This window comes from Coffea arabica, chromosome 4e, assembly GCF_036785885.1.
Source record: "Coffea arabica cultivar ET-39 chromosome 4e, Coffea Arabica ET-39 HiFi, whole genome shotgun sequence".
In the NCBI taxonomy this organism is placed as follows: Eukaryota; Viridiplantae; Streptophyta; class Magnoliopsida; order Gentianales; family Rubiaceae; genus Coffea; species Coffea arabica.
Window position 1 is genome coordinate 16127221 of NC_092317.1, and position 19812 is coordinate 16147032.

General features: G+C 35.1%; 1 protein-coding gene and 1 long non-coding RNA gene across 2 annotated transcripts; one reads left to right on the top strand and one right to left on the bottom strand.

Moving 5' to 3' along the window:
* Positions 1–8711: 8711 nt before the first annotated feature.
* On the bottom strand, positions 8712–14467 carry LOC113741974 (calmodulin-binding protein 60 A-like). The gene is made up of 8 exons (XM_027269648.2): positions 14340–14467; positions 13730–14203; positions 13512–13614; positions 11772–11839; positions 11166–11656; positions 10332–10492; positions 9686–9778; positions 8712–9546 (listed from the first exon to the last, which is right to left on the bottom strand). Exons 2-8 carry the CDS (start codon positions 13825–13827, stop codon positions 9010–9012), a joined length of 1551 nt encoding a protein of 516 aa, XP_027125449.1. The 5' UTR covers positions 13828–14203; positions 14340–14467; the 3' UTR covers positions 8712–9009.
* On the top strand, positions 12137–18132 carry LOC113741975 (uncharacterized). Its single transcript, XR_003460769.2, has 2 exons — positions 12137–12497; positions 15784–18132. It is a non-coding gene; the product is annotated as an uncharacterized lncRNA (long non-coding RNA).
* The last annotated feature ends 1680 nt before the right edge of the window (positions 18133–19812 follow it).

Here is a 19812-nt window from a genome sequence, read left to right on the forward strand (position 1 = left end):
TTTTGCCAGTTCATTCGTATATCTTCCCGTGATGACTCTCCGTCATCCGGGTTGATATTTCCAAACCGTAGATCACCACTTACTTCTCATCCGTCCACCCTACACCGTTTCGGGCCCGCACGACATTTATAAGGCTATACTCCACTAGTATGCCAAGCAAGATCTCTCAAATAGATCAAGCTTATCATGTGATTCTCATGGCTTCCCAAGATTCCCGACCAAGCCCATGCCGGCTCGAGTCCCAAGGTCGGCCTATGAGTTTGGGCGTCCCCCATGTATCATGTAAGTGTCGAGGAGATTCACTCCAACGACGTATGCAGCCATAGCACACCATGTCATGTAATAAAGCATTCGACAGGTCTAAGCAGGTATTTCAAGTCATGTAAACCAGGTAAATCATGTTAAGCATGAGTCATTTGTTTCAAATGAGAACGAGTGCGATAAAATACACACCCGACTACATTTTTTTGTTTCAAAACCAAGGAGGCTAAGCATGTAATTCGACAAGCCAAGCATGAATCAAATCCATAGAATTCAAGTAGACACACACTTGACACTCACCAAGTTAAGCGAGCAAGTAGATTCAACCGAGAGTTCAAACTTCCACCGTAAGATCCTCTTGAAAGTCCTCGTGCGTGCCTGAACAACGAATAGTAGACCATTACTACAGGTCCCCAAGTGGTGAGAAAGATTGAACACGAGTAGGGTTTGGAAATATTTTGGGAATTTCGTTTGAGTTTGTCTTTGAAGTTGGATTCGCAAAAGGGTACAAGACTTGAGTAAAATCGGATTATTATTCTTGAAATCATTGGACGGAAGCAAGTACAAGTAAAAAGATTGCAAAACGAACGATCGAAATCGGAAGGAGGCGGGCCACATCACAATCCGGCCGGATTCTGGTAGAATAGTTCCCGCGCGGATTTCTTTTGAAAGTTCCAAAGTTTTCGATTTTTAGTGCAATCTTTGAAAAATCATAACTTATTTTCTACAAGTCAAAAATTGGTAAATTTAGTACCGTTCGAAACGTCTTCCAAAGTACTAAAATTTCCTAGAAGACACCTTTCCATAAATCTAAGTGGAAGGCACTCAAATTTTGGCTCACAGTTGGTAACTTGAGTTACCAATGTAGTTTTAAGTTGGTTTTTGGCCAACTTTGGAAATTCAGCAAAATTCACTCGATTTGAACTAGCCTTTGAAATTTTAAACTCTATTAGAGTTGCAATCCAAGAGTATAACAAAATAAGCGGAATGATAAATGGAGTTTTGAGCACCGAGATATGGTGACCCAAAGTTACCAAAATTTTCTTGATAAACAAGGGTTTTTCAGCTTAAATCATGAACTTTGGAAGTTTGATTGAACATTGAAACGGCTTTGGAATAGCACCAAATTTGGTACGAACATACTACCATATGAGGGTTACTCCTCTACCAAATTTTATGAATAAATATGCACGGGAAGTTGGTGAACTAAATCACCAAAGTTTCAAAGTTTCCAAGGCAATTTGCCTTGTAAGTTCCGTTTTGCAGTTTTCAAAACGTTTAACCTAGAGGGTACCTCAACCATGGTCCATTTACATAGAAAAGGTCTAAGGGCATCCCAAAACAACATTTGTGGGTGATTAACACCAAGAAATTCAATTAGCAAGTCTACACCAAGCCTTGCATCAATTATGTCCAAAAGTAAGGGTTTTCAAGAGCAGGGCAGGTTCCATATTTTGATCACAACTCACTCAATTTAACTCATAATTGAGCATGGTTTATGGAGTTAGAAAATACATCCATAGAACTATAATTTTACAGAAGAAATTGTTTTGAAATTCAGCACACAACTAGCTCGAATTCGAGCCTCAAGTCGCAGCTTTAGCATTTCATTCCAGGAAAACAGAGAAACAGAACAGCCAACTTTAAATGGTTGGTTCGGCTCACACACATGGAACCAGAATGTGAATTTTATACCGTTGGAAAGTTGGGAATGTCTAGTTTCAAATACAGCTAACGGCACTCAATTTCAACATCGGAGCACATAGTTATGGACGAAACAAGAAAGCTGGTCTGAGCATTACGGGAACAGTTTCCAGGTTTACTAGCTTCACGAAAATAATTTCTTTGACCAACCAAACCTCAATATTTCTCAATGAAATTTTATACACCATCTATACAACATATAAACATCATATACTAGTCATTAAATCCCCGAAATTCCGCAGAAATAGATACGTTCAAAGCAGGGGCAGAATCGGAACTTTTTACCCCATGCACTCCTTGAAGTTTATACTAATAATATACCATTAATCTACCATTTTGAGCACTAAACCAACATTAAATCCATCATCAAGCATGAGATCAGCTCCCAAGACAAAGATGGGAGTTAATAGAGCCCACCTTCAAAATTTTTCAATAATACAAGCCACCCACATGAATATTCAAGCTCATAAGTGTAAATTAACTTCCATAGGACAAGAATTTGAGAGTGGATCATTACCTACTTTGGTTGATGAACCTAGCAGAATTTTGGCCCTTTTCTCAGCTCAGAAAAACCGTGGAAAGCTCCTCTTTTTTGTAGCTAAATGGACTCTCCAAATGTTAAGCTAAGTAGAGTTAAAATTTGAGAGGATTTGGTAATGATTTGGTGCAAGAATTTGGAGTAGAATGTTGAAGAACTTTGGATGGTTTTTGTTCCTCCTTGTAGCCGGTTGCCTTTGTGAGAAAGAGAGGAGTGTTTGGTCTGATTTTTAGCTTGCTAAGAAAGTTTGAAGACTAAGAGTTTAGGTGCACAAAAGTCAATTGTAAATAGTGCGCGTACGCGCGCGTTTTGTGCTCGATTCCTTTTAAGTTTGTTGCACTAGTGCACTAAACCTCTAATGCACTTACATTCATATTAATATTATTCACTCTTAATTACCCTAAAATAAGGGTCTAAAGTCCCTTAATTAAATCGCACGCGTGAAAACGCGTATCTCCAATTTAAGCGCGAAAGAGTGAAACCTCCAAGAAATTCTTATAACGATCGTACCACTAACTATCACTTGAGTACTTAAACCTAAAATTACCTATTTTAGAACCATTGTACATGTCTCAAATTTTTCGAGCTTATGGTACTCTCAATTGGCTAAAATTTTTAAACACATTTCACTATTTTCATTATTCGAGTTTCAAAAATTAATTTTTGAAATGAGTCACTTTAAAAATATAAGTAAGTCATAGATCAATGTAATTAGATCTCAAGAGGTTAAAAAATAATATTCGGAGCAAACAGACAATTAAATATTTGAATAAGTTCGGAATAGTAATTTAAAATAATAAATTTTTGCGAGTCCTCACAGGAATCTAGTATTAATTTCTCAATTAACCTTTCTTAATCTACTATTGATCATTCTTAATTCTCCAATGTTGATACACTCCTGATTCAAGTATAACCTCGAAAGACGTGCACTCGTTGTTCCGAACTAAACGAATTTTCGCAAAGTGAATTTTCTAACAAAACGCTTTAAAATATAAAAGAGGCGTCGTTCCATATAAATGAATTTTTAAATGGTCGAAATAAATAATTCGGAGAAAATGAGTAATTAAATATTTAAGCAAACTTGTAATATTCGATAAATAAGAAAATTTTTGGGTCCTCACAGTTCGTAACATAGAGACGAATCGTGCTTGCACACCTTTCATCAAACTCTTCAAACTCATCATCTCTCATGCTCTCTAACTTCTTGTTTTTAGCATTCACCACTTTTGCCAAGTCTTGTTGAACTATAACATCCTTCACTCTTCTTTGTCAAAGAGTGAAACTTGTAGTTTCATTAAACTGTTGAATCGGAAACTGTATAGTTCCAAATGCCATGGTGTAATTTTTGCCGAACATAAAGGAAAGAACTCTTATGCTTGCATAAACACTCAATCTCAAATAGTTAATTAGAACCCCAATGGAGCTCTAATACCACTTGTTAGAATATCAAGTCAACTATTTGAGATAGAAAAAGAAAAAAAATTAACAGAAAACAATAACTAGCATGAACGATGAGTAACGCACAAAAATTAATGGGGTTCAACTTAGTTACTGAACCTACGTCTATGGAGAGAAAAACATGTTCTTACTGTCGCGCCCCATTTTTAATAAAAAAAAATAAGATTACGGGTTTATAAAAATTAATTTTGAGTAAAAATAAATTTTTGATTTTTAGAGAATAAATAAAGAAAAATGGCCTAAAATGGGACTTAAAAAGTACGACGATTTTGGCCCAAAATAATAGTCTAAAAAGGATTTTTAGGAAAAATAGGAGTCGCACTTGGTATTGAGTTAAGGTGTACCAAGTCACCCAAAAATATTTTTTTTAATAATAATAAAAAATAAACAAAACCCCTTTTTAGACAACTCCAGATTTTTGAAAACAAAAGAAAGGGTTCTGGAGTCACGGTTGAAGAAGGGGAAAGCAAGGATAAAATCCAAAACACCCTTTCAACCTAACTAAAGCTAGTTGCGTGATTTAGTCAAAAATTTTCTTTATTTAACCTATAAAACTTATCACATTTGGATGTTATTATATGGATGTAAATCTAGACCTAATAGATATCGGGAGAGTCGAAATATCTCTTCAAAATTTAATCGATGCACATCACATTAATTGTGATGCCCAAAATGATTTTTCGAAGAGATCACGAATATGCAAAGATGAGAATCAAAGAAAAGAAGAATTATAATATATAAATATACATGCCCTAAAGGGTAGGAATGTAACATAACGGGTACGGGGGACTAAATTCATGACTCAATTTTCCTTTCTATAGAAAAAATACGAGCGTGCTAAAGCTAAAAAGCCATAGTCGTCCATATCTCATATTTGAAGGGTGCTCTCCTAATCTAATCAAGCAAATGATCTAACATATTTCTTATTTTTCTTAAATGGAATGCAAGTCTAAATGTCACGTTTCGCACATAGGGATAAGTGATATACATATAGAGGAAATATCATGTAAAATGGTAAAGATCCTAAAAAAAATAGAAAATATGCATGAAATGTAGTGATTGTTACGCAAGCATGTGATTCTAGCGCGTGGACGGCCTAAAGAGTCTAGCATTGGACTAATCCATTTCTACAAGTTCTTACTAGCGTTGGACTAGGGAGAAATTAGGGAAAATGGCCACAACTAACGTTGGACTAGTGTGGTGATGTCATGCATTTATTATAGCATAAGAAATCATATAAACATAATTAAAACAGGTAAACACGTAGGCACATAGAGCACATAGTATGTAAGCATAATATCTAGATGCAAATCTTCTAAGAAAGCGAGTAAAACACGTAAGCACATAAGCATGTAAATACACAAGCAAATAAAAGCAAATAAGAACCTAACTATTACATTCGGGGCCCTAACTACAATCTAAAGGGGGAATTCTAAAAATAATAACCTAACTATTATATTTATCTAACTAAATACATTTTTTAACAAAGATTAAAACCTATCTATTATATAAGCTAGCTAAATACATGTCTTCAACACCTATCTATTACAACTTGGCATTTTGATGCCTCTCACATAATCATCAAAGTTAAATTAAGTATATGAAACTTAAAAATGAATAAAACGAATGAATAAATGAAGAAGCACTCAAAAACATGCAATTACACACATAAAACCACATAGGAGCACATAAGAGGATTTGAAATAATAAAAGATGTTACCTCCTTGAAGTAGTAGCTAACTGGGGTTGAATTTACCCTTAACCTCCTTATGGAGTCGAAATTGCGATGGAAATCCGTAGGAAGATGAGCAAACTCCCCCAAGGACGAAAACCCAGATTGCAGATTTTGGTCAAGAGCTCTGAACCTGGGGACTTTGAGCTTGGATTTGAAGGTGTTGTGGTGGTATTTTTTGAAAGACTTCAACAGGAAACTTCCTCCCCTACCAACGTAGATTACCCAGAAAGAGAAATCTTTCCAAAATAAGTTCTTATCAGTTCGGAAAATGGCCAGGAATGTCCCTGAATCTCCAACCCTGGCTCAGTTTTTTGTCGAAAATTTTTCTACCTTTTTTCTTTCTTTTTCCTCTCTGATTTCTCTCCTTTTTTGCTCTCTCAGCCGCCCCTCCACTCTCTCCTCCCTCTTGGCCATGTTTTTGAGCCTTTTATAAGCACAAACACCCCTAAACCCTTACCTCAAGGGTGAGGATGAGAGTTGGGTTTTTCTTCAGAAATCTTGAGCCATTAGATGGCATTTTTCTAGAAAGATCTTGATATGGATTTGGGGCATGAGGTGGCAAATGACTGGAGAAAAGGAAAAAAACAAAAACAAATGGATTTGGAGACCAAAAATGACCTCTGCAATTTTGTCCTTGATCCTCCATGGCTTCTGGTACGAAGCCATGGAGGCTGGCTGGCACGCGTGCATTGCACGCGCACGTGGCTTCACCAAATTTTTTTTTTTTTTTTTTACAAAAACAGATTTTGGTTCTTTTTCTTTTCTTTTCTACTTTTTCTTTTCTTTCCATTTTGATTTTTCTAAAAATAATTTTTTTTCCAAGAGATAGAAGTAAAACAAATAAATAAAAATAAAATAAAATTTAACTAAAAATAAATAAAACGGTAAAAATGGTGTCTACACTTACTATGAGAGAAAAATATTGCAAGAATACAACTTGATTCCCAAACACAACTCTTGTATAACCTTTTCACCTACTAAGAAATCTCTCACCCCTTTTCTTCTTGTCTTTGTAGAATGCCAATCTACATATTTATAGTGAACATTACTTGGTCAAAAAACTAAATAACAATAGGAAACCAATACTAATTTCTAGATTTATGCAAAATAGGAAATAACTTCTAAATGCTAAACAAAATAGAAAATTCCCTGACTACTACTTTAAATAACTAAAACCAATTAGAAAACTATTTACTTTCATACAAAATAAGGATTTTAACTAAAAGAAATTAAACCAATTTCCTAACAAAGTATATAGTAACCTTTCATGCACATCAACAATGAAAGGTTGCCAAAACAAATTAATTTAATTAGTAAGAATGGATCACTTTTTTCGCAAAAAATCATGCGTTCCAATCCCACTACTGATACGAAGAAACATGGCTTGCGTAAATCATCTGGATCAAAAGTACAAAATTAGAGTATAAGAAAATCTACCATTTGGAGAGTTGTGATTTTGATACAGAAGACCTGCTATTTTTAACTGCCAACTTTAGCTCCAAGACAAATCCAACGTGGCTTTCTTCCTTCTCAATGATCACCTACGCTTGAAAGTAAGTATAGAACTAACTAATATTTTTGAAGAAGCAGAAGAGAAGAGAATTAAGAGTAAGTAATTTTATATGTTCAGTCTTCACATATGTCCAGTTTGGTGACCAAAAACCACAAAATAAGTATTTAGTTCCTAGAAACTTGAGATAGCGATTTAAACGTATGACAGCTTGTTAAGTTGAGCAAACTATGCTCTATGATGAAGTCTAATAACAGATTTTAACATATTAGTGATGATACTTATCCAGGTAAAAGAAATTAAAGGAATATGCGGTAATTAAACCAACCCCCCCCCTTACTTCCTTTCATTTTATTTCTAGTTAGATCCACGAATGGACTCTAGGGCTTTGACACGAAATCATAAAGTTTCCCTTTCTGAACTTTCCTACATTTACATAAAGTCGTTAAAGGTCGGCTAAGCTTTGAAATTTAGTAACAATATTTTGAGCATGAAATTTAGGAATGCCCGTAAAATACACTTTACTTTTTCGTGGTTTAGTGCTTTTTCATATAACTTCCTTGCGATTTGAAAAATTATATATAAACCCCTTGTAATTTAAACTAAAGTGTCAAATTCACAGAATTTTGCATTTCATAATGAAATCAATTAAAATGTCAAAAGTACCCCTTTGTGAAGTTTGAAATTATTAATTAACCATAGAGGGTTATGTATATAATTTAAAAATCATAAGAGAGTTGCATGATAAAATACTAAAATATAAAGGGGTTATGTAGTAAAACATAAAATCATACAGGGTTAAAGTATCAAGTACATTAAGTTTATATATTTTCGTCACTTCAACCATTTTAGTTTTTAAATAAGAATATTCTTGACATTTCCTTGGGTTCCATCACGGAGGATCATTTCTATCATATCTACACTTTAGTCTATAACTTTTGAAATTGTAAGAAGTTTATATGAAAAATTAGTAAACCACATGGCAGTAAAGTGTATTTTATCCTTAGGAATGTGATCACTTAGGATACAGACTGTTTTCTTAATGAAATTCATGCAAAATGGACACTAGAAATTACGAAAAGATTTCAAATTTTTTTTATAAAAAAAATTCTAAAAGAGTTCATGCTTTGCTGATCAAGGTACACAAGAACAATAGTGGTGGGTTTCTTGAAATTTTGAAACTTGTAGGTTGTGCTATGTTCTCTTCACATGCAAATTTAGAAGAGTTCATTCAGAATGGTGCTGATTCAGTTGGAGAGAGGACTCACAAAAAAAAAGGTGTTATTGGCTGCTGATTTGCATCCATCTATGGTCATCATCAGGTACTATGACAATTTTTTATTCAAAATAAGTTTCTGCATTTTAGACTTTATCGATGAAAGATGCACTTGAAGCACTTTGAGCTAAGATATGCAATATATAACTCGAAATGTTTTGGTATATATGTTGTGCATATATAAATATATAAATATATATATATCAATAGATGCGATGGTGGCTCCAAGTTTATCCCAAGATAGAATCTGTAACATTTTTAACAAGTTAACATGTATGAAGACTTCTATATTGATTGTTCTTTGAAGGGCCAAAGCTACAGATATTAAACATTCACCAAATTGCAAGAACCATATCTGACAATGCCGTCCTGTACGTTTCTTTCAAGCCTTGTCAGAAGATATCCCTCTACTCCTAATATAGTTCTACATCCATGATCATATAAGTATTCAAACTCTGTACAAGTTTTCCCTGTAGTATCCAACAGTTATCGAGTCTAATGTTCTGGGCAAACTATGCAAACTTGGCTCAGTAACAGATTCTTTGCTTCTTCTGAATATGATTCCTCTCAAAAGCTGTTGTTCGTTTTCTTCTTGAGAACCATTTTGAGACTGTAAACAATAAGGTCCAACTCTTCTTCTGGTTGTGGCTGGTACATGATCCCACACCAGGGTCTTCGTCTAGCCAATTTTTAACTTCATCGAAGTCGATAACTGGACTGTCACTTGGGGAAAAAGATCCCAGACCCTGTGAACTTGAATGCAACCTATTCATGATCTCCACATTATCAGTGCAATTAGTATTACGACTTTCAACTTTACCAAAACTAGTGTGATGGATAGAAGAAAGGGTACATTCAAAAGAGTTGTTTAAGATTGTAGGATCACATTCACCCATTTCAGTGGCCACAGTATCTTGACCCCTAAAATGTTCTAGCCTTGGAGAACTTAGAAGTTCCACAATATTAGATGAGGGAGAAATGATCTGCAGAAGAGGATCTCCAACATCAAAAGAGACTCCTTCGTCTTCATCTCCAGATGCTACTGACACATTGCAAGCATAAGCCTGACAACATATGTTCAAAAGCTGGCATAAACTAGAAGTATAACAAGTGGGAAAGAAAAGAGAGAAAGAATGTGAAATTGGTTTTTATAAAATATTCTGTGGTATCTTCTGGTAGATTGTACAACATAGTTACACATACTGGTGGAGGAACCTGTCCAACCATATTATCAGGTATGCATGCTTGAGCGTGGTTCACTGTGGCCTCCCACTTCTTTGCAGGTAGACCTACTAGCTGTCAGTTGTACAAAATAACATGTATTAATTCTAAAATACAGATTAACAACTTTTCAACTATTCAGAAGATCTTGAACTTTCATATTATCCACTCAACTAGTATTAGGTTTGAGGAAAAAAATGTCCAGCATCTAGCAGAAGAGTTATTTCAGTAATTTAGTATGGTCATGCATATCTTTTTGGGCATTTATTTGCTATCTTAACATTATCCTAGGCAACACATACCTTGTGGATAACCAATTAGTGTAAGAAGTTGCAGAGTTTCATGCGAGAGAGCAGCTCTCATTTTCAGTGATAAGGACAAATCAGATATAAAAGCTGGTGGCATAGCTACATAGACAAGTATTAGTCTCCTTAAGAATATACAAATGCGAAAGAGCAAAATGATAGAGTTTTAGGTAAGTAAAGTTTTACTAGTTGACATAGTCATAATGCTATAAATAGTATGTTTAAACTGGTCATGTTGAACAAGAAGATACGGTGAATCATGTATGCACCCAATAACTTGCAGCAGAGTGCCCGTATAAATTAAGTAAAGCAGTGAACTTTACGCATTTGAGCTCTTCAGGGTCTTCTGAGAGTCTAGTCTGGAAATCCTTCACATGGTTCACGTTGGCCCCCTTCAGACGATCATGGATAGGACCACCTTTCCCAATGTTCTCTAACCGCCAAACCTCATCAGATGCAGAAGGGGGGTGATGCTTCTGGTTATCTGCAGAAATAGCATTTAGTAGATGTAGAATTTCTTATACTCTTCATCCAAGTTTTCTATTTGTTTGATTTGCATAACAGGATAGTTCTCAAGATGCTAGATCCTTTTATGTCCTGTTTTCAGCAGAAGATATACCTCATATGTCAAAGAATACAGAAGTGCCAGAGAACAAATATTTTTCCAATTTAGAACTGAGTTACAAGTATCAGCTAAAAAATATGCCACCAGAAAAGCTTTACAATATGCTTAGTTTTCAGGAAAAAAAATGGAATTCACAAATCCTCTGGGAAATCAAAAAGCCATCCAATAGGTCTTTGTCAATCTCTGTCATACATTTATAGGCATTCTCCGACTGTCATGATTCTCAACCATCTTTTTATTTCCTTTCAATAACTAAAAACTTTATCTATTCTACAGTATTTCATCTGATTTCGGTCTCTTTTGGTGCTAATCTCAAGTTAGAACCTCACTTCAGGCCTCGTTCATTCATCTTTTGGTTCTTATATTGACATCTCGGATCAGCTTTTACAATTAATAATACCAAGTCCACAGTGCCTATTTACTTTGATCTCAAAGCAGTTCTCTATTATAATGGCATTCAATCCTTTGACGATGACTAATTTGAATTGGGTAAAATGACACAGTAGAGGGAAAAAAGACTGGGATCACTTACATTTTTTGCGATAGTCATTCACTTGGAAAGATTTTGTCTTCGCTTCTATTACTTGACCGCCATCAAAAGTATCAACAACGCAAGCCCCTAGCTTGAAGATGCCACCATTATAGCGTTGAGAACTTCTAAACTTAACATCAGACAAAGACACAGTTCCTTTATTCAATTTCAGTTGCAACTTTCCTGCAAGAACAGATCTTTTTCCTTCCCTATCTCGAGCAATTTTACTTTGAAACTCTTCAGCTGTCCAAGCATCTCCTTCATCATCATCATCTAGATCTCCCTCGAGAGCAACTATTTCCACTTGAGCAGAGGCTTCTCGTCCAAAGTCAACAATTGCTCCTGTACAATTATCAATCAGAGACAGTTGCAAATTGTTACCTCCTTCTCCTTTGATTTGCTCTCCAGTTAGAAAAGGAACGGAGATATTGCTGTTGAATTTTAACTTCATGCATCTTTGTTTGGTGTCCTGTATTGTCTTCTCAATATTACTGGACAAGAAGCACAGACATGTTTGAGCTGTTATACTTACATAGATAATGTAAATAAGAAAACACTGAACAACTATCATGTGCTTCCAAAGGGAGCTTTGAGTTTGCTTCTTACCTCCTACAACTAACCAAGAGCTTCTCCACAGCCACTTCAAGTTTCTTTACCGTTTGACCAATGGCAAGCTACAATTGATGCATACAACATATCGATTAAATATCAAGTCATATGCAAGTTAGAGCATATAAGGCTTTTTAAAGAAAATAGAAAAATTAATAAAAATAAAAAAATACTATAACCATTACGACTATCAAATTAAAGTTGATAAAAACCTTAGTTAACATAAGAATTTAAAGAAAGTGACACTGTTATTGATTTATAGTATTAAAAGCAAATGATTTTTGTAAATATAGGGGAAATTTGCTACTGATTCATAATCACAGGGGGCACTTTGTAATTAAGCCTAAAACCAATCCCCACATATAAGCATCCTCGTCTTCCTTTCCACCCGAAAAAAGGTTCTCATCTTCTCCGATTAATCCACTTCTCTTCCTTTCCTGCATATCCATTGGGAATGGATTTCCCTAACTCTACTTTTCCATCCATTTACTATCCTCCTCAAAACCCACTTTCCCACTCTACTTGTGGGTGTTCACCATTGCAGTGGTTGAGAAGTTGATTCACTGGAAATCCGAGCCCGAGTAGCAATGCTTGAAAGACGGATCTGAGAACCAGTAAAATTTTTGCAAAATGGCCTCGAGTACGAAACGATCTTGGATATATCAGTAGAGATTGATGAGAAAACTTGATTACCAGCTAGAGTTGGCATTCTCTGAAGTCCAGGTGATGAAATATTTGTTCAGAATACTCGCTTCTTTAGCAGTTAGGGAGGGAGAATTTGTTGAAACTCTCTTCCCTATCTATGTCTACGCTACTCTATAGTTTTCTTGACTCTGCTTCTGGTTGATTTGTTTGTTGTCCGGCACTTTGGTTATCCGACTCACGATTTGACTTGGCCAAACTCGGTGAGTTTTGCCGATTTCTTGTCGATTTGAGTTGACTCAATCAATATCGGTTGAGTCAATCGAGTCATCCCAGTCAAACAGCGATTCAGGTGTTGATATTGTATCGATGCCTCCCATTCCGATTATGACTCAGGCGAGTCAACTCTGAATCAGCCGATATGGTGAACCATGCTCATGTGCTCACATGGCAGCAAAATTTCGGGGGGAAAATAAATATACTCCATGAGCAGACATGAGAAGAATATTCACCAATAATGAAAAGCAGAAGTTTCTTTGATCTCCCAGAATAAAGAAACAATATTGCTTTTCCATTTGCTAATGTCTTGTTTTCGGTAATAACAGAATCTATATCAGATGCAAAGACTTCAACAACAGATGATAAGTATAAATCAACATGAAGTCTCCAGCGTAAATGGGTAGTTTAAACATTTGGATACTACTACTGGGATTTCAAATAAGGAAAAATGAAATAAAAGAGAGAGAAAATAAGTAGCTATTCAGTAAGTGATTCTCTTCATTTTTTGGGGTAATAGTCTTCAGTTTTTAGCAACTATTGTCTATTGGACTCCTTGACCTATAAGCATTATATGTTCCTTTTAAGTTTTACCAAAGATATCAATTAAAGTAAAAAAGTTAAGAAAAATGAAAAGGGAAACAAACGTTCGTTAACTTTATTGGGGCAAAAAGCCAGACAGCGGAGAACAAGAAACTACCTGCAACTAAGCTGAAGTCAACCCAAACCAAATCATGAAATCACTACCATATGAAAATCATAAGCTTTTTGGTACAAGGTGCAGCTAATTAATTTGATCTTGGCCAAGTTCAAACTTACAATGCTTTGATCAATCTCCTCAAATCTTTGCTCCACTAGGCTAATCATACTGTTCAATTTCTGATTCACCATATCCTCAAGTTCTTCCATCCCATCAATTTTACTGCAAAATCCCAGAACAAACATAAATTCACAGGCATGGTCACAAAAATTGGAAAAACTTCAGTACTAAACAAAAATCATCAGTGATAATTTAAGCAAATCTGAATTTTACTCACCTCTTTGAACACATAACCATCAACCCCTCGCAACCTGAACAGTTTCCTTCCTCTGATCCAAGCTTGCTGCTTTCTTCAGTCTGCCAAACCTGTGGCATTCTGCTCACTCTTTTTTTTTTTCCTGCTATCGATGAATCTACCAAAGAATCCAAACAAAACCCAGATGTGATCGTTACAGAAATTCTCAAAATCAGAAGAAAATCAAAACCTCTCACAATTTCAAGAATATCAGAAGAAATCTGCCTTCCTGACTTGCTGGGCTGTTATGGCATAAAAAAGCTTCCTTGTTTAAGCAAACAATTGCGGAAATGATGATTCAGTTATCCCATTTGACTTGTATATATAGATACCAAATGAGGTACAGACCAAAGGCCGTGTCGTTGTGGAAAAATCATTAAAACTGTCAGCACTTCAACTGCCACAAAATCTATGTTCCAGTGTCCTGTGCTACTGTCCCTTACGTGTCTCTCCTCTCTGCAGTGTTGATCCTTGGTTTTAGTACGATATCTCCTAGAAATTAGTCAGAAACTTAACTCAAATCTAAGGAGATTTGACAAGCAAAAGATTCGTTTGGACTTTGGAGATAAGCCTATTTGGAATTTCGGCTAACCTTCTTGAGGCACTAGTTAACCACCGACGAATTTGGAATTTCAACCCTCAACTTCTTGTAGCCCGTCATTGATGATTAGGATTTATTGTGTGCTGATTAAACAGAGATTAGTTTAGTTTCGATTAAGGCTTAGGCGTGAACGTAGCCCACCATTAATGATTAGGATTTGTTGTCTTCTGATTACGTAGAGATTAGTTTAGTTTTATTTAAGATAGATTTAATTTTTTAAAGGAAATTTGCCCACACTATATTGCTACCGTGTACGCAACAATTCCCAATTCCCTCCAAGAATTACACAGCCAAACTAGAGTTTTTCTACTGCGAAATAAAGAAACTCTCCTGAATTAGAAATTTTCTGTTTTCATCAAAGGAGAAGGAGAATGAAAAGTACAACTTGTATCCTGGATGTCTCAATCTAATATTTAACTAACATAACTGTTAATTGAAACAAAATATTAACTTAAGGTCCAAATACTAATCTTTTGACCACTAACCAATATATATTAATCTAATAGTCAAGCAAGACAAATGCAAGTGAAATTTTGAAATTTCGTTTCATAATTATTTTTGACCATCAAAATTTATTTATTGGAATGTAAAATACTATAAACCTTTTCATCTTCACAAAATTTTCAATGTAGGATCATCACTTACTATATCCGATATTCTGTAGAACAATCACACTTGTCTGATGATTATGTAGAGATCAATTTAGTTAACTCTAATAAGAGTTATATATATATATATATACTAGAAAGAATATGCTAATCAAAACCCTTATGGATTAAGATCCCTTCCCTTTTGCTAGGTATCAAGAACTTATTGATGAAAATGTCAATGAAAAAGAAGCTATTTGATTTTGATTACTCCAAGCTTGAAAGTAATATCTTCTTCTTTTCTTTTGCCTTTTCTTTATATGATAGATATGATATTAAAGGAATAGCATTGCTAAATAATGCTGCAGAAAATTGCAAGATTTCTTACAGATATTAGAGAACCTGAGATTTATTAGACAATATAGACACTTTACTCAAGACACAGTTGTAATGGTGTGGTCAATCGTTTTTGGAATATATATATATATATTAATAAAAAAATTAGGACGGCATGAGGTAACTTCTTGTAAAGATCCAAGGTAGACTTTGTCAAAACCTTTCACATGATATGGAAACAAAAATGACATCATCTGAAAAATACAAGAGTGGCTTTATCATTTGATTTTTGAAATGTAGTTGAGCACGTTGAGTTACAAGAACTTTCCATGGAACCTGCAAACTCACATAAAAGTATTACTCAGAGTTCATGTGTCAATAGTGAGGCATACACTACGTAGCATATGTAGACACCAAATTTTTGTCAATTTTTAATATTTTTTCAAAATTTTTCTATTTAATGAGTTATTTATTTTCTTGCATTTTAATTTGCATTTTTCTCATTTTTGCAGGTTTGTTTTAGGAAAAGAAGAAAAATTAAAAAAAAAACAAACAAAACAAAACAAAAGAAGGAAAATTAAGAAAATAAAAAAAATCATTCTAATCATTTTGTTTCATCAGAACCACTATTAACCCATTTTTACACTCCATCCTCATTAACATTTCTTCCCATTTTGGTAAAAAATTCATCATTGATAGCCCATGCACCTTTCTTTTCATTAGGGGAAGAAAATCATTTTGGTGAACAAAAACACTCCACCTTTTTGGCTCAATTTTCCTCTCTCGGCTCTCTCCCGCATCAGAGAAGCCACAAACAAAAAAAAAAAAGGACTCCTGACTCTCTCGGCTCTCTCTCTCAAAAACAGAGAAGAAGAAAAATCTCCCTCAATCTTCTCTTGGCTCCATCTCTGGTTCTCTCAATCTCACATGCACCTGTCCTCGGAGCAAAGAAAGGTGAAGGAAGGAAATGAAGACAACAAGCAATTGGAGTGTGAGGTGCTGAAATTCCTTCAAAATTTTGACCGAAGAAGCTCTTGCGGGAGTGGAGGTATTTTTCCAGCTTTATTAACCATGTCAACCCCACATTTTATCGTTTAATTTTGTGGCTTTTGCTGTCTTTTATTGTTGTTGTTGTGTTGTTCAAAATTTGGGAAATGGCTTGAGCAAAGTTGAAGAAAGAGAAGTAATATTTCTGTATGTATGCTAAATATTTGATAAAATGCCAAAAAGAATTTTAGGGACTGTTTTGCCTTAATGTAGTCTTTTGTTGTTGTTTTCCGGTTAGCTAAGATCATAGTTGTATTGTAGAGGTTGTAGGGAGTGTTGTGGTATAAATTTTGTGATTTTTAGTGGTGACTTGGGTGTTTTAAAAAATGAAAACTGGACTGTATTTTGATATTTTGGCCACTTATGGATCATCTTTTGTAAAAACTAATTCCGAAAACGGAACCTACGCGAAAAATCGAGTGAGGGGGTGTATTTTGAGAAATTTTGGTGACCGGAGAGGTCGCCGGCGGTGGCGCCACCGGCGGCCACCAACTGAAGTAAGCTTCGGATGGCCAGAGGAGGAGAAGAACCGAAGGAAGAAGAAAGAAAGAAAAGAAAAGAAGAAAAAAAGAAAGAAAAGAAAAGAAGAAAAAAAAAGGGGTTTGGGCCAATTTTTTTCTGTGGGCTTGTGATCGGGCTTTAGTTTATTTTTTCTTTTGGGTTTCTGTTGGGCTACGAGGTTGGAGCCCATGTATTTTTGGCTGGGCTTGAGGGATAAAAATACGGGCTGGCCTGTGTGTTTTAGCTTGGTTTTTCAGTTGGGCTTAGGTAGGTTTGGCCCAAGTAAAATAAAAAGAGCGGCCCGATGCCCTTGTTCTTGCCCAGATCTGGTTACGATTTGCACTTTGGCCCCTGATCTTTGGAGTAGTTTCACTTCGGCCCAGAACATTTTAAATTTGTTTCACTTAGGTCCTTAAATTAATTTCACTTTGGTCCTTGAATTTTATCTTTCATTTAATTTTGACCTCTAAACTTTGGAAAAATATAATTTTTGTCCCCAAAAGTTTTTCAGTTTTTGCAATTCAGTCCCTGATGAATTTTGACTCTCTTTATTATGATTGTTTCTTTTCTTTAATAGCTAATTATGTTACTTTTGAGTATGTTCAATTTGTAATTTTTAGATATTCTTAAATTTATTTACGTTTGACATATTGAGGTGAATTTTCATTATTATTAGTTTTTTCAATTAAATTGGTGCCATGATTCTTTTGTTCATTGTGAGTATAAATAGGACAATTTGACTCCATTTAGTCACCACTTCAAACGGGAGGTACCCCTATTTTTATTATTTCAATGTCAATTACGTGCTCTTATGTGCTCTTATGTGTTCCTATGTGTTTATATTTTTATATGCTTTATTTATTTGATTTAAATATTAATTCAAATTTTCTTACGTATGTTTTAGTTAATTTTTTACAATGATTCAAGAGGCATTTAAATACCTCAAAAATGTAATAGATAGGATAATTAGATTTGTTTTATTATATTTTTCCCTTCTAGATTGTAGTTAGGCGCTCCCCGATGTAATAGATAGGTTGCGTGTTTATGTGGCTTATGTGTTATGTGTTTTATCCGCTTTTCTTAGGATTTTGGCATCTAGATATTATGTTTACGTGTTATGTGCTACGTGCTCTTATGTGTTTATTTGTTTTAATTTATGCTTTATTTGCTTCACTATGAATTGTTAATGCATAACGTCACCACACTAGTCCAACGCTAGTTGTGGCTTCTCTCTTCGCTTACTTGCTAGTCCAACGCTAGTAAGGATTTTTAGAAATGGGTTAGTCCAACGCTAGACCCTTTAGGCCGTCTTGCGTTAGATTCATCTTTGTGTGCTATTCACTACATCTTCATGCATATTTTTATTTTTAGGATCTTTTCTCATTTGCATGATATTTCTTATTATATTATCCCTTACCCGCTATAGATGCTAATCATGCCATTTAGAATTGCATCTCATTTAAGCTAGTTCATTTGCTTGTTCATGTTAGGATAATTATTTTTCAAATATGGAAAATGGGTGATTATAACTTTTTAGTTTAAATACCCTATTAATCCATGTATAAGAAAATTATGTCACGAGTTTTTGTCTCCCGTACCCTTTATGTTGCATTCCCTTTATCTTTGATCACTTATATCTATGTATATAATTTAATTTCTTTTCTTTATTTTTATTTTTATCATTCGCATACTTGTGACACTTTCAAGGAATCATTTTGGCCTTCGCAATTAATGTGATTGGTTCAATTAAACCCTTGAATGGATATTTTGGCCCTTTCGATATTTTATAAATTTAGATTTGCATCCATGTAGGAGACATCCAAATATGATAAAATTAAGGGTTTGATTAGGAAAATTTTGACTAAACCTCGCAACTAGCTTAGACTAGGTTGAAAGGGTGCCTTAGGTTTGAGTCAATTGAACCTTTGCCTTCCCTTTCTTCAACCGTGACTCCCGAACCCATTTTCTCTTGTTTTCAAAGACCTGGAGTTGTCAAAAAGGGTTTTATTTTATTTTACTTTATTTTTGGGTGACTTGGTACACCAAAACTCCATACTAAGTGGCGACTCCTATTTTTTCTTAAAAACCCTTTTAGACTAAATTTTGGACCCAAATTGTCGCATTCTTTTAAGTCCCATTCTAGGTCCCTTTTCACTTATTTTTAAATGAAAATCAGATCTTTTATAAATACCTATTTTTATTCTTATATATTTCCATCACGAAAAATGGGGCGCGACAACTTGGCGACTCCACTGGGGAACGTAAGAGAGTCCAAGCACTTGGTTTAGTCGTCTTTTCTCTTTTTAACCCTTATATTTATCATATTTGGATGTTTTAGGTTGCATTTTTTTCTTTTAGGATATTTTGCATTTCACCCTCGTATTCGTTTATTGTTCCTCGTATATGTGATGAATGATTTATTTATTTACTTATATGTATCGCGCTTTGCATTTGGGGTGGGGAATTTTACCCTAGAGCCTCGCATTGGTTCTCGATCCCTCCCCTCCAAATCGAGCACTAGCATACGTGCATACGTTTTATTTTTTATCCCTTATTTATTTTTCTTTTAGTGGCTTGTCACGCCACTCTTCCCTGTTAGGATTAGGCGACCCACTTGGACGTGTGATCGCGACACGACGTGTGCGTAGCATGATCCGAGGGGTCACTCAATCTTCCATTTTAAGCTTTGGGTTGATAGCCTTTAGCTTTTAATCGAAGATTAAGGATTTTTGATAGATTCACTTGGACATGTGGCCGTGGCACGACGTGCGCGTAGCAATGTCTGGGGAATCGTTCGAGCCACCGACAAAGAACCTTGGGGTTGATGACCTTTGGTTTCCAAGTCTGAAGGTTCGGGGACCTAAACCCTATCGAGTCTAGATGCATTAGTAAGCCAATATCTCATGCATCCATGATAGTTTACCTAAGGTAGAGTCTGTCTTACCTTATTAGGGACACTATTCACGAGGGGAGGGATCCAATCCCTCTTTTTC